The 16,184-nt window shown below is 41.2% G+C and overlaps 2 protein-coding genes across 2 annotated transcripts in view; one reads left to right on the plus strand and one right to left on the minus strand.

The window, feature by feature from the left end:
• Window positions 1-16,184, minus strand: part of LOC112458271 (runt-related transcription factor 1-like) — a 74,435-nt gene that overhangs the window by 31,859 nt on the left and 26,392 nt on the right. The window contains exon 2 of the mRNA XM_025021822.1: window positions 7,819-7,891. The gene's annotated coding sequence lies outside the window, so the exon portion shown is untranslated. The remainder of the gene's footprint in view (window positions 1-7,818; window positions 7,892-16,184) is intronic.
• LOC112458274 (segmentation protein Runt-like) lies at window positions 10,972-14,885 on the plus strand. Its single transcript, XM_025021841.1, has 4 exons — window positions 10,972-11,577; window positions 11,671-11,784; window positions 13,198-13,302; window positions 13,768-14,885. The coding sequence occupies exons 1-4, from the start codon at window positions 11,259-11,261 to the stop codon at window positions 14,214-14,216; spliced, it is 987 nt and encodes a 328-aa protein (XP_024877609.1). The 5' UTR covers window positions 10,972-11,258; the 3' UTR covers window positions 14,217-14,885.

The raw sequence follows: 16,184 nt of genomic DNA on the forward strand, positions 1-16,184 counted from the left end.
AAAATGTCTCGTGTGGCTTCTTCTCTTTTATTCTTTTTTTTTTTTACCTCTCTCTGGCCGCCAAATTAGTCGGCAACCATCATCGGTGTCGCACATGTGATCGCCAGTCCAATCGGCGTTCCGATTCAGCGGCTCGTAAAACAATACGCGACTGATTACTCGATAACTTTCGCACGACCGAGATAGGAAGTGAGGAGGGAGGGAAATGATGCAGTTGCAACGGCTCTCAGCCGAGTCCGGCTTTTGCGATTCATACGCAATGGAATTACTGGTTTACACACGCCGCTGCTACCGCCAGTGTCGCATACGAATGCCGATATATTACATCACGAAAGAGGATTACGAAACAAAGTGTGTGCGAAAATAAGATTCTTATTATATTCCTATTATATTAAAATAATCTCTTTGGCTTAGTTTTTTATCAATTGCAATTTATACTGCAAGCAGCAGAAATTAGTACAGCGAAAACTTTCCAGTAAAATATTGTAAATATAACAGAAAAAAGAAAAGTATGATGTAGCATAAAACGGAGACATAAATATGTATAATCAAGATGTCAATGAAAAAGGAAGCTAGTATTAAAGCATAATTATAGATATCCATATGGAAAAATGCTCCATCTGGCATTAGTTAAGCACCATCTCTTTCAGATTACGAGCCACGCGATCGGTTTTTCTCGCGGTAGCCCAGGGATCGAGAATCGAGGGTAACAGAGACTTAGACATGCCTCGGTTGATCGATCGCAGAGCTTGAAGAGGTCTACGAAGAAGAGCGTTCGACAGCCGTAACACGACGAAGGGTGCTGCAGCGGGAACGGCTACTTCAAAGTCTCACCGGCCCGAGGCGGGGTGCGGTCTCGCGGAACCTAAGAAATCCCAAAACATCTGTCAGGTATCACTCCTCTCAGTACCACTGTGTCCGCGTTAAATCAGGTGAGCGATTCGCACAAAGGACGACGACGCGCTCCCCTCTCGAGTACTCCGCAAAAGTGCATCGTCGCGGAAATGTTCTTTCTTTGTGCTTTTCTTTCTGTCATCTACGCCATCAAGCAAGAAACATTCAAGAATAATGCTAATTTTTCTTTGTTAATAAAAGCTTTCTTTTATACGTAGAATATATTAAGAAACAAAGAGCAAACAATATGTTATGTTAGATATTCTTTGTTACAGAGCCTAATTAAAAAGTTATGATAAAAGATAAAATTATAAAACGATGCAAAAATATACACCACAGTAGAAAGTTTTACGTACTTTAAAAAGTAATTGCGTTTAAAAAAAATTTTAGTATTTAAAAATATTTTTTAGCGACCATATAATTTATAACAATATATTATACAATGTAATATTTACTCCACTAATTGAGTTCTTTTTGAAAGATCTATATGTATTCAAAACATTTCTTTTACAGCAATAAATCTTCGAAAACATCCTTTATTTGAAAACATACGTTTTATTTTAACAATGAATGATTTACGATGACTAGTTTCTCTTTGGTATACTTAAAGCACATTCCCATATGTAATTGATGCCCCTTGCTGTGAGACTCGTCTTAAACTCGTCTTTCACTGACAGACCATCTCGAGAAGCAAAACTTAGAATAAAGACATACAAAGATCTTAAAATACGAAAGTTTCGATTTTACAGTGGTTATGCTTTCTAATTTAATGTAAGCTATAGCTTAATCCGATTTGATCACCGGCACTGACTTCGTGAAAAATACGGGATGGATTTTTTCCGACGTTTATTTCAACGCCGTTTACACTTGCAAAACAATCATCGAGCTTTTAGCTGAATCGCAAAAATCCGCCAACTTTTTCCTGACACAATTTTTCCGCGACGTTACTTTTATCTGTTATATATACATATATTTTTTATCAGATATTGCGTACGAAAAATTGCAGTTAATTAAGCCGCTAGAATTATCGTTTACAACTGGCAACACGGATTTACGATAAATCAAATCTAAAGAAATTCCTGCGAGATCGTGTTAAATACGAAAATATCGTTTCTCTGATCATTTTCGTCCAATCTCCGTGAAATTCAATCGGACTTTCCGGCGTTTCATAATTGCGAAATAATTCTGATTTTTTCGTTAGACGCGGCAAAGATTAGCTAATTTTTTTAGGTAACAGATGCACGCTGTCGAGATGAAATATTGTACATGATTTAATTCATCTCGTAGAATACGATGCATAACCAGATTGATCGAATGGCTATCGTAGTCGATCATGTAAAAAATTCATGCGCGTGTACACATTTAGTGACGCGCTCCAAAGTCGACGTGCATCTGCTCCTCTTCTTTCTTTCTCTATTCCTATTTTTATTTTGAAGAATTCATCACTGAACGAGAGAAAGAGAGAGAAAGAGAGAGAAAGAATTGCAGCTAAACACGATCTATACGATTAACACGTCAAAATGACACAAAAGCGGTCTTGGGATGTGTCATGGGAATTATTTTCTTTTTTTGTTACATACTGCACCGGGGATAAGCGGACCCCTCCGATTATGTTTGCACACATGACACGTTTGTCTGTGGGGTACCATGATACACCGCGCGCCCCATCGTTACGACAGACCGTTTTTCATTTTAGAAAAGGCATCGAGAATAGTTGAAAGAGATTCGGCAAATGTTTGCGCTTCTTCAAGAGTCCATACTCCATAGTGATCCACTTGAAACCGGTGGAGACCACAATGGCGCTTGTGATATAATCTTACCCGATTATTTTGTCATCCACTTCGCATCGCACTACGTCTCGCTTGATCCAAGAAAAGAGTTTAACTCAAAACTAAATATTTTATTCAACCTACCAAATCGGATCTTCTAGGTAAAAAGAGTAATCTCCTTGTAGTGTGTAAAAGAATTCTGTGGGAATAACTATTTCAGCAAATATTTGGCCACTCACTTTTCATTTCAGATCGAATAGGATATGCGAGACGAAGACAAGGAGCAAATAAAGGGTGCATATCCCCCAAGAACCTAAGTAAGTTCGTCAAAGCCACTCTCGCCAATCGATATTAGTCGAGAACGAAGGTGAATTATAAATCGGGCCGAGTCTTCAGACTTTGGGTTTCCCCGAAGCGCCATGAAATATGCAACGGTCTTAGAGGGTAGTTTCGATCCGGCGCGGCGGGGAGAGAACGAGCGTTAAAATGGAATTAACACCCCCGTCCGCCCAAAAGTCCCGGGTGAGAATTCGCCCTAAACTATTCGCGGCGATCATTCGACCGGATGTCCTCTCACGTTCACGTTCAGAAGAGATTGACATATCCTTCGAGCGCCTTTCCGTGTCCTTCGATAATAAACGTAATTGTACTAGAGATTGATAATTCGCGCGGACTACTACGTACGGATTACATCTTGAACTCGTTATTATTTACGTAGACTGTGTATATTTATGCCGAGAGGATAAAATGATTTCGAGTCGAGCTCTCCTTCGGCTGAAATCGCTTTAAATCCATAACCGCTAAGCCGCGTCTCATTAGTGTTTTACGCGAACGCCAGTCCGCGCCGCATTTTACGATTCTAATGATGGCCAGCTTGTTGGACCGAAGCGCAGCTACTCTAATAAAATAAATCATGCGCGGTGTGGAGGGAGACCGGTGCTGCGAACAGCGCTGCTGGTTCAAATTAATCCCATTGTGCCTGGATTTGGTCGGGGCGCCAATTAAACGGATTATTATCGTTGCTACCGTCATTACTTTTTGTAAAAACACTCCGTTGGTCCAAACAAATCACAAAATTTTAGATCACCCGTATTCTCTTTCTCTTGAAAACGAATTTCGCATATCGTTGCGCAAGATTAGATTTGTATTTTTCAAGCGTTTTTATGTTTTTAAAGAATTTGCTATACACTTTCGAGAAACACATATCATGTTTTTTTACAATGATAAACGACCAGACATGGGATAGGATAGAATATAGCATTCTCCTGACAATACGATAAAAAGAGATATATAAAAAATGTTGAATGACAGTCACGTTATCAAATTAAAAACAGTTGAGAAAAATAGGAAATATGTGTGTGAAAAACGTATCTCTTTCTATTGTATAAAGGAAATTTTCATTCTGCCGCAATGTGTGTGTGTTAATCGATAAATGCCCCATACTTTGACTGCCTCTAATCTAACTAGATGGTACCGAACAACCTGCTCAGACACATCGTCCCTAATTCAAGCAAGCCCCCGCGTTCTCAATCCCCGCGTTTTCGAAATCTCGCTTCTACCCCTGTCACACGTGTGTTCGCGTCCCTCGCAAATTCTCGACTATCACAGTTGAGGTATACGATGGGTCATGGTGAAGATGGCTACCGGAAATTGCTGGGTGACCTTACTTAGGAGTTAGCGCTAGAACTTAAAGGGACGGAAGACCGTCGAAGGGTTATCGCATCGCCCAAGGCTCGAGGAGGGCACGAGCATTAATGAGGCAATACCGAGAGAGAATCTAACTCCGTTCCATCCCGACTCGATGAGCCATCCCGGATTACATTGTCTTCGGTCTTACTTGATTATGAGATAGTCTCTGATATAATTCTCGTAATACTACTATATACTACGCGTATATGTATATAAACCATCATTTAATTTGAAAAAGATTCGTTAAAAAATTCAGATAAAACACATTAAAAATTTATTATACGTACAATAATCTCTCTCTCTATTGTTACAAACTTTTAATTAACTTTTAATTACTTGGCGTAATTTTCGCGCGTTTTATTAAATAAAACGCACCGTAAATCGCACTGCAATGATATAACGACAATAAGCAAAAATATATATTTGACATCTCAGCTCGCGACGATGACTATCGGATTTCTAAGCTTCATTAGTACCACGTGCGTCATACTAAAATTGTTCAATCAAGATTTGTCACGTAGTACCGATTTTCCACACATATTGCATTCTCTCTCTCCCTCTCTGCCATCTTCTCTTTCTCTTTCTCTCTCTTTCTTCAATCCACTGCTTTCGCCCTACATCCACTCGTCATAGGGTTCGTAACAATACTAGATAAGGGGCTGCAAGTAATAATGCCCCGGAGCATCGATCATGGAGCACGAATGCAAGCGTGCGTTGGTATATAGTATTTCAAAAACAAGACCTAGTATTGTCTTCAAGTTGAGTCTAAAACTCTTCGATACAATCTACAGTCGAATGTTTTTTTCCTTTAACATAGCATATATATTTATCATAATATAATTTAACAATATACAACTACTTTATCTTAACTTATCTTAACAGATGTTGCTAATCAATGAAAAGATAAACCGTGCGGAATGCAAATGTAAGTCCGACAAATTCGAATAAAAGTGGGTATATCCAAATTTTTAAAGCTGCCACGAGAAAAACTCTATACCCATACGAAATCAAACTGATGGAAATCCACGCAAATCCAGGTAGATTGAAATAAAAATCCTATCTCCATCTATCGGGATGTATAGGACTTTACATACTGGATTCTATTCGATGTCGTCCAGAATTTTATAGCAACGTATTTTTGAATATTAAACGACGCAAATTTAAGGGGTCGCGTTGTCGGAAACTCGGGCCGCGTGTCACAGAATCACGCGAAACAAATCTTCGTATACATGTACGCTCGCAATCACATTTATTATCGAAAGAAAAAAAGATCTTTATACAAAAATTATCCACTATGAGATAAAGTGACACTAACTATCTAAGTTCTGTGTTGTAACTATACACGCGAAACGAGATAATAGATACAAGTTACGTCTCTCTGCCGTCGATGTACACTATATGAAGATGTATATCAGTGAGCTATGCTGAGCACAAATGAATCCGTTTGTACATATATATATGCCGGTAATATGTGTACGTGTATGAGGGTGCGTAGACTGCGTTGCGTCCGAGGGGTGCGTCTCGAACACGTGACGCCTGATTCATACACAGACTGCTACGGAATCAATTTGTAATCTTGACTCGAATTAAGGACAGGAGGAGAGGGATGGAACAGCACGGTGAGAGGGTAAGAGGGTGAGAAGAGCGGGGGAGAGAGAGAGGTATAGATGGAGATACGTTTATTGGTAAGCGAGTCTGGCATTCGGTCCGAGAATGCGCTACGGGTATACTGGAATCCGGACTGTCTCGTGTTGAGGGCATTATAGTCGGGTTGTAGGTTATTAGGTGCGCCGGCTAATAGGTACCGATATAGCGTATTAATGGCAGGTAACCGGACGGTGATAATGGGTATCAAAGGACAGGGTATCGCAGAGCGATGCGGCCCGATGGGACGCGAACCCGATGGCTTTTACTTGCCGCGTTTTATGGAAAAATATGGAATAATGCCATTAACCTGACGCAATCCGGATCCACGCGTCCCTAATGCGTGTTTGCGTTTTTCGGACGGAGCGCCGAGAACTTCCATCAGCACGGTTGAACGTAAATCCATGAAAAACGTGTAACATCGTCGAGTAAAATTTAAAGCTTACTATAGACAAGTAAAGTGCCATGAGAGAGAGAAAGGTTGCAAATCTACTAACCATCCTGCACCAATCAGACTGCAATGTCGAACGTTCGAATATGCACTGTGCGGAAAAGAAGAATGTGCGAGCTCGTACACCGCGATTTTTCCTGACTCGCTAGTTTTGTGAAGAGAAAGAGAGAGAGATAAAAAGAGAGAGAGAGAAAGCGCGATAGGAATGCGTCGCATCCCGTAAGATCGTACATAACTCCCCTTTGTCGCGCCGTACCGAACTTAACGTACGAGTGCGCTCCTGACGAGAAGAGAACTAGCGAAAGAGAACCGGACGAAACAAAAGGACATAGCGGTGGCGGGCGGACGGGGGTGAGCGCAGGGGCAGAAAATGATCGGGAGCAACGAAAACGGAAACAAAAGCGACGCGGGGAGATACGGCAGTATGGCGACGCTTCCGGTTCGCTCACCGCACACAATGCACTCTCTCGTGTTAACTTCTGTGCCCCGTTCTCTCTTCTCGCCGCACGCCACCTTCCCCACCATCCTTGCATCTCTCGCGCATCGTATCTCTCACCTATCCTCTCGGCGAAAGGTATCCATCCCCGCGAAAATTCCGCGACTCTGATATGCGACTCCAACGTGTTACGTGAGTCGCTGTTAAGAGTCGAAAAGCCGAAGTCGCGCTTCTTGTTACCTTCACGCAACAAACGAGCGATACGTTAAGTATCCTGAATTCTCATTAATGCACTTCTAATGGATAATTTTGATCTTGTTATTTTTCTCAAGTGACAAGTAATAAGTTACCTTATTATTTTATCTCGTGCAAAATAAAGAATTGAGATACATAATCATGTCTGTCGCGTAATTGTAATCTTAGAAACGTCCAAGATAATCGACGCTGACGATTTCGGTATTAACAAGTCTCTATCGACATTGACCGACGTCGTATGAACCTTTCAGAAAATCCAAGCTACGGCATTATATGACATTTGACGCGAGTCTCTATAGTGTCTTTGACACGGCAGGCACTAGACGATATTAAACCGGAGCTTTTGCTGGGCACTGGCAAGGAAACGGAAGCCTAACATGCAGAGAGATGTTTTAAGAAATTAGTTCTCGTTGTTATGAATCGCAGAATGACGCGATCTTACAGCTTCGTTTGACTTTCTCGTCGAGAGTGGCGTTATTAATTACTTCGTATCGTTAGAGCCGAGACCCTACCGCGCGATAAAATAATATTGTGTTAACCCTTTACCGCGCGAATAAATTTGTTCTAAGTTTAATTTTAATTATCTAATAAAATAATCTAATAAAATCGAAGGATATGACCATCCATTATTCAAACTAAATCCATTATTTAGATAGAACAATACCGATGGCAATACTCACGCATTACTTTATCCAGATTTTCCAAACAATTCTGACACAGGATGAGAAAATGGCAGGAAGTCCGTGAGCACATCTAAAAATGGAAAAAATAAGAATTACCTGATGCTAATTTTTCACTACACATCATTCGCCGCGCCGCATGGAAGCATTGCTTAATGTACAAACTCAAGGACAAACTTAAGTATAATGACATTAAAATGAATGAGGTAAATTTCTAGCCAATACATTTGCATTATCTCTGGAAGATCGTTTTGCAGATAATATGTGAATAGTTTAGTTTCTATTTCACCAAAGAAGTTACAATGACAATGCTTTAGTCAAATGCTAATTTTTCACTACACAGACGCCGCAACCTTTATGGAAGCTTTGCCTAACAAACTCAAAGACAAACTTAAGTATAGTGACATTAAAATGAAAGAGGTAAAATTCTAGCCAATACATTTGCATTATCTCTGGAAGATCGTTTTGCAGACAATATTGAATAGTTTAGTTTCGATTTCACCAAAGAAGTTACAATAACAATACTTTAGTCAAAGTGACAATGCAAATTCAAAAGCAGAAAAAAAGATAAACGATTTGGTTTTCCCAGAACAATCGTGTAAAGTGCGTAAAATAAACATTTTCACATACGTTCGCAAACGCAACGCGTATAAAACACGCTGTTCATTTATTATCTCTCGCAAAATATATCCATTTTAATGGACTTCAAATTAGCGCGCTTGCATTATACGCGTTGTCCTCAATGTACTGCGCGTTTTAAAATGACTTCATGTCCAAAGAGCTGCTCATTAGACACTCAAACCAAAGTTTGGCCGATACTAATTGTAAGACTGAATACTAGAGATTAAAGCATTGAAACATTAAGTATTAAGTTTAATAAAATAAATATTTAATGCTATAAAAAAATACTTTTCATTGTTGTTAATAAATATAGATATTGTTTTATCAAAGCTGAAATAAAATATTTTCTACGCATTTTCTGTCGCCTAATTTGCCAACTTCTTGCTACATTTCTGTTTTCGCGTGTCCATAATAACAAAATCAAAATTCGTTGAAATTATCTGTTTTGAAATCTAATTTATATCGTCGGCATCGAGACTCGATCAGACACTTATTGATAATATAACTGATCAGAAATAAGGACACTATCGCTACGCTTAAATAAATCACGATATAGAAAATAAATCCTTCTAGGAATAGGAACCGAAAAGAATAATGATTGTTGTCATAAATCTCGTGTAGTACATAATCAGCACTTATTGACTTAAAGTATTCATCTGTGTTCGAGATGATAGAAATTTCACTTTTATAATTTGTTCATTTAAATTAATCCAGAAAAGAGTAAAATTAACTTAAAAAAGATTAAAAGTAAGCATTATTTTATGTAAAAGTAGGTCAAAAGAGCAACTGAAAGACCTCTCTCTGTAATAAATCTTCCGTAGCTACCCCTCAGTGTTCCGTACGTTATCCAATGTTAACGGCATTACCCCCATTACCGGTGTTGCACGGACCCAATTGTACCCTTCACTTGCCTCCTTTTTGCCTTCACAAGAAACTTTAATCGATATATAATTTTAGAGCAGGAACGTCTCTCTTAATAATAACCTTTTGCTGGAATTTATATGTATGTAATTTGTCTATGTATACATTTCTTCAATGTATCCATTGATCGTGATCGAGTAGTCAAGGAAAGATAGATTGTTTATAAAAATTTATACTTATTTTATAAATTTCAAATGTTATTCCCCATTGTATGTCGTTAATCTGCACTTTCAATCACAAATAAAAAATCTTAATATACTAATTCTCAATTTCTGGGCTACAATTTGGGATCAATTTTTCCTCAACAAAACGAGACGTTAAATATATGCAATTATAAATCATATTCGATGTTTAATACATAAGATTTTCAAATAAAGAAATCTTAATGCAAGTTCAAAAAATTGTTAACTTTATAGAATAATCTAATTATTTTATACAAATTATATATTATAAATATAATATATAAAATAAATATAATTATATATATCTATATGTATAATTTATATTATACATTATTTGTTAAAATAACTTTCGTAAAATAATTTATCGTAATTTTATAGAATTTACTTTAAAATTATTTTATTGCAAACTATAGATCTTTATAAAAATTCATTGCTATTTAAAGTAGATACGATAATATATGAAATAATATATAATTAACAATGAAATTATTAGGATGCTAAATATTTATATTTCTTACATATAATGTAAGAACACATTTAATATACTCTCGTATACTAACAATAAAATATAAGCAATGAGAGATCAATCTCCCTTTATTTTTCACAAAATCTAAAAGAAATGGAAATTTTTAAAAATAAGTTAATGATGAAACAGAAAAATGTTGCCCATAATATAATCCCACTGCCAAAAATATAATCTAGGACATTTCTTATATTTTGTTTAAATTATATATACATTGCATCATATTTGGAAAATACCCTCCATATTTAGAAAATTATAAATAAATCGTAGTGCGCGCGAAATGTCATTCGGTTCACCGCTTGGACAAGACGCATTAGCCTTGGAGGTCAAGAAACGCGTGCAGCTGCCGGACCAGATCACTCGTGCGTGGTGGGGTAGTTTGAACACGTGCGCGTGAGAATTTACGTCGTCACGTAAGCGTGGCGTAGGTGGCTCGGTTGGTGGAAAGGTAGTGACGAGGCCAGCATGACGAGGAGAACAGAACGTGAAGGCAGAGAGACCGAGAAAGGAAGTAGGATAGACAGAGATGATAGAGAGACCGAGTGAGGAGCAAGAGAAAGGAAGAGAGATGGAGAGATGGAGAGAGAGAGAGAGAGAGAGAGAGAGAGAGAGAGAGAGAGGAGAGAGAGAAAGAGAGAGGTCGAGTGGATACGTTAAGGAAGAGCGGAGGCGCCAAGCCACCCTTCGCGCGAGCCAGGCAGCAGGCAGGCAGCCCCTTTCGCAAAGCACCCCCTAAGCCTGGTTAGGGGCGAAGGCGGCGAGCCGCGGAGGCCACAACACGACCGCCGTCCTCATTGGTCGACGCGCTTGCTCTGGGTGGGGCTCCGGAAAAATTGGAGGGGAGAAAAATCCCCCCTAAATAGCTGCGGCTACGGCTGCGAAAAACTAGAATCCGCTCAGCCGGCATCGAGTGCGCGTCGGATTGCTTCAACATTTTACCAGTTCGCGGTACAAAGGTGCAATTGAAACAGAAATTCAAATCAGGAGCACACAGTGGAGTTTCTTCGCTGAGAGATAGGGGCAAAAAGAAGTAACATGTGTCTACTATTATTTGTACGAGTGTGATAGTGAATATAACGAAAAGAACAGTGATCGATCGTGTTCACCAAAACAGTGGTTGCGCGCAGGAGTTTGAATTGAGTTGAAAAATAATCGAACTTTTCCCTATTGGATTTTCCGCTGGAATTAAAAGAATGCATTTACGGGATCCCTTGGGGGTGGACACCCTTAGAACACTCCACGATTCCCTTAGAAGATGTCATGGCGATTTGGTAACGACAGGAAGTCCCACCATCATGTGCAGTTCATTACCATCTCATTGGAGATCGAACAAGTCTCTTCCGGTAGCATTCAAGGTCATCGCTCTCGACGATGTCATGGATGGCACGCAAGTTACCATCAAGGCTGGCAATGACGAAAACTGTTGCGGCGAATTGAGGAATTGCACGGCGGTCATGAAGAATCAGGTCGCCAAGTTCAACGATCTCAGATTCGTCGGTCGTAGTGGAAGAGGTGAGCTAAGAATCTGCATTTATATGTACGAATGTACGAGCTCCTCCAAGTATCCACAAAACTTTAAGAAACAGACTTCACTTTCGTTTACAGGAAAATCATTTACTCTAACGATCCAGATCAACACGATGCCGTACCAAGTAGCCACGTACGCCAAAGCTATCAAGGTTACAGTAGACGGACCACGCGAACCGAGATCTAAGTCGAGTAAGTCGATATACAAATACAAATAATAACATATATTTGACTTTGTCGTAATGGTAATTATTATAGTGGCTTGCGACTGTTATTCTCTTCGAAAAATAAGGTCAAATACAAAAGTATTTCGCGCGAGAGATTGGCATTTAATAATAATACGTAATATTCCAGAATTCAAGTTTATAATAAAGCAATTTAGAGATTGATTTAGGAAGTTTCGGAGTTGGTGTAAAAGTGGGTAGAGTACGTAGATTCAAGACAAATTTTAAATTCCATTCTTTGCGTAAATTAACGTCGCGCGAAAAAATACAGTAATCACGAAACTCAGTCCGACAATCCGATGAGGGGGAGGAGGGGGGCTTGGATACGACATTGTTAGAAGAGGGGTGGTATTCAACCGACGGTCGACGCGACGGGTCCGAAAGTCGTCGGAAGCTCCGTGACCACCGCGGAATCCGCAAACGGGCGTCGGAGCCTCGCGGGCGTTTAATAATCCGGCGTATATCTGGTGGACCTCAAACCGCGAGGTGGTGGCGGTGCCGCTGCCGCTGAACGGTGCCGAGCTCTCGACACCGAGCGTCGGCTCGCACGTGCACGAGCGAGCGCGCGCACATGCACGCCGCGCAAGAGCACATCAGCACATGCAGCATACACACGCACACGCAGCCGACGTACACGGACACAGCGAGATCTGGCATCGTGTCAAGCCGCGAGAACGAGGTCTTCGTCGGCGGTACGCTCTTTAGCTGCCGGCTGCCGCGTTTATTTTCCCCGAAACGCCGCCGCGCCGCCGGTTGGTCGTCGTGGCCCACTAAGTCAAACTGTTTATTGGTCGGCAGTCGGCACCCGGGGAAAGAAGTCAGGAGAGACGCGGAAGACGGTAACCAGCGGCAGCGAAGGCGACGGGGACGGGGAAAGATAGCCGCCTGCAAAAGAAGCCGCGTTTATGCGTTTGTTTATCGCACCGCATATGGCGGTAGCATGTGCCGCGCCACGAAAACTCGCGCCACGTCGTAATAACGGATTTTATGCCACGCTCGTATAAACAGAGATACACTAGCTGCTCCTCCAGATCGCCCGGGGATGCGCCGTTAATCTTCGCTTTTATAGATCTTGGGTGGCCGAGTTCCTTTTTTCGCGGCGTTTGTCAGTTCGTTAGTCGTGTCTCTCACGAATATTTCGTTCTTTGAGTAAAATTTTTTGTAACGGCTTTATATGTCTCTTAACTTATCGCAAATTTAAGAACGCAACGCACAACCGCAATATAGACTGCGAGAGAATCTGGTGGATCGTAAAACTTTAAACGTTAAACGTTAGTCGAACGCGTAGACTGAAAGAAACGATGAAATCTATTTTCAACGCTCGTAGCTGGTCGTTAGCGTATGTATATATAATCAAGCATCCCCGTCATTTATTTTACAGATTATCAGTATAGCGCCGGTTTTCATGGACTTGGCTTATTCAATCCCTGGCTGGATCCCGCGTACTTTGGATCCTGTTATTTGCCGCATCCTGCTTTAGTTAAAGGTAATCAAGCATCTCCGATGTATTTTACGGATTATCAGTATAGCCCCGATTTTCATGGACTTGGTGACTTATTCAATCCCTGGCTGGATCCCGCGCGTACTTTGGATCCTGGCATCCCGTTATTTACCGCATTCAGAAAAGAAAGGAAAAAAAATTGATTGAGCGGGAAAAATATTTCACACTTTTTTATGTATCGTGAACGTGAAAAAAGTCTTAAAAGAGAATCCGCGTTATCGATTTCGTCGAGTTCGCGACGCCTGCCGATGATTCATACTCCGTGAGCTGGACCGAGGGGTGAGTCTGAGCTCTCTTTTCCCACAGCGGACCCCTCTACGGTTCCCTCGCCCCGCTTTCCCGTCCCGTAGCCACGTACATCCCTTTCGTCGTTGAAACAACAATGTGACTTACTACTACGTTCGCCCCCGCGAACGAACGGTCGAGATTAACCGATTCTTTCTTCCTCAGGAGCGGTACCATCACCCCCCGATTTATTCAATTCGGCCTTCTCACCAATTTTGACGTATCCGTTTGAATACGTCAATAATTATCCCGATTACGCGGCATTGACGACAACCAATGTGTCGACGACGAACGCGATGACATCGGTTCTGACGCTCGCGCCGAGTCCGTCCAGAACGCCGCCCAGCTCTAGCGAATCGGGTAGTGAGTCCGCAACCGAAGAGGTTCGAAGTGCCTTCGTGCCTCTTCGACACAACACCTTACCACCGAGCACATCCTCGTCGTCGTCGCCAGATAGAAACGCCAAAAAATCAACCGAGGGCACGAGAAACGAATTGAAAGCGCCCACCGCGCTTATTTCCCAGAGATTATCACCCTCACAGAGGAGTCCGTCTCCGTCGACGAAACTCTCGCCGCCGTCTGCGAAAGTATGGAGGCCGTATTCAAAATCGTAGATCCAAGTAACAAGAACAAGATCCCGAATATCTTGGGCGAAGGCTAGTGAAAACGTATCGCCGTGATGGTAGACGAAAAAATTAATGATTAATTTTACGAATGAATAGAGTTTACAAACTTGATAAGTTTTATGAATAAATATAAAATTATATCAAACACGCGATAAATTTCAAAAATTTCAAAAATTTTATACATTTATAAAATTAATCATCAATTTTTTGAATAACTCAGCTTTCAGATATTCCGAGACGCATCGAAGACGTTTTATCTACCATTGCGGACACATGTTTCAAGTTTTACAAATTCATTTGATGAATTTTATAAATTTTATTAAATCAAAATTATAAAATTCCCGATGAATTTTATAAATTTGAACATATGTATATATGGAAACGAATTGTATATGTACTGTGTATATAGTTCGTGGACAATAAAATAGTTACAGAGAGATAAAGATTTATTTACATTTTGTGTGTTCATGGAAGTACACATATAAGTGAATGAGTGAAGAAGGGAGGGAGAGCGAGAGCGAGAGAGAGAGACAGAGAGAGAGAGAGAGAGAGACCAAAACACAGAGATATTGATATTATTTATAAGCCAGAGTTTTAATGTAAATAGATGGTAGAAATGCAACGAGAATGAATAAAATCGGAATCCGCATAAGAACATTTAAACAATCTGTCGTATTTAATCACATCCTTCTCAGCACCTTTAAAGTTAAATTTAACGATCGATCACCATTATATCCTAAGAATGATCGATATCGTCGCGCGCGAGATCTATTCTCAAAAGTGTCAAGGAAGTGTCGTCGAACAGTCGAGGCGTCGCGAATAGAAAAGAAGAATATGAAAGAGAGCGGAACGTCGCACTCCGTGCTGCTGCAAGGGGAATCCATATTTTTTTGTCGCGATTTAAATCTGAATGGTCGTACCGTCGCGCAATCGTTCCGTCTCTTTCGTGTGTGCGTAAGGGATCCCATACGGCGAACACAAGGGTGGAGAATGGTTTATATCGAGGGGAGTGCGTGAGATCTGTATTAGTACCTATAGGTTCGGGGACATCAGCGGTTCTCAGGTCTCTCGAATAAATCTGGCGGGTCAGTGGTTCTTTGCCAATCTGAGATCGGCAGAACCACGAAAGAGATGGATTATTTTGTAGAGATGTGATTTTTCGCCAAAAATTACGCGCACTTATTTTCACTCCACGTAAAAACACGAACATAACGCAACCGCGGTTCGATAACGTTCAGTTCATTCGACGAGATGTCGGATGACGCGGAATGTCCGTCGGGACTGTGCTGCATCACGCTGAAACACGACCTGGGGTAAGGGATAGTTTTTTTTCTGAATTGTTCCGGTCGTGTTTGTCAACTGGTGCACAGAGTACGAGCGCAGTTAATCTCGGTGACGTCGAATAACTCAATTCTCGCATTCCGGTTGCAGGTGCGACGTGTACGCGCCTCCGATATATGCCTTTGGATCGAAAACGCTGCAGCGAAAATTCGATACGTGGCATCGTGGCACGTAACATACAGGCGCGATGTAAAATCTTGATCAGATCGCCTTGATTAAAAATCGCGATCGAATCTGCGGACTGCGCTGATATTTCGAAAGTGACTGATCGATCGATCGCGTATAGCTTGGCGATCTTGCAGCTTTGCGCCACGCTTAATGGGATTAATCCCCGGCGAGAAAATGAGAACCGCGTTGACACCCCGTAACGGTGGGGCTGTTCGTTGACGAGTAGACAACGGAACCAAGCAACCATGAAGGGTCACCACATCAACCGAGGCGAGCCGATCCAAGCCAATCCGACGCGCGAGCCAGCCGGCGCTAACTAATGTTTGCTCAAAGAATCGTCATGTATAATTGAGTCAGCCGCGGCATGGGATGGAAAAAATCAACGGGCGAACGCGGACGTGCGGATCCCCGAGCTGAATAATCGACTTTCGGTGTATACAGACTTCC

This window comes from Temnothorax curvispinosus, unplaced genomic scaffold (assembly GCF_003070985.1).
Source record: "Temnothorax curvispinosus isolate PA1 unplaced genomic scaffold, ASM307098v1 QBEX01008784.1, whole genome shotgun sequence".
Taxonomy (NCBI): Eukaryota; Metazoa; Arthropoda; class Insecta; order Hymenoptera; family Formicidae; genus Temnothorax; species Temnothorax curvispinosus.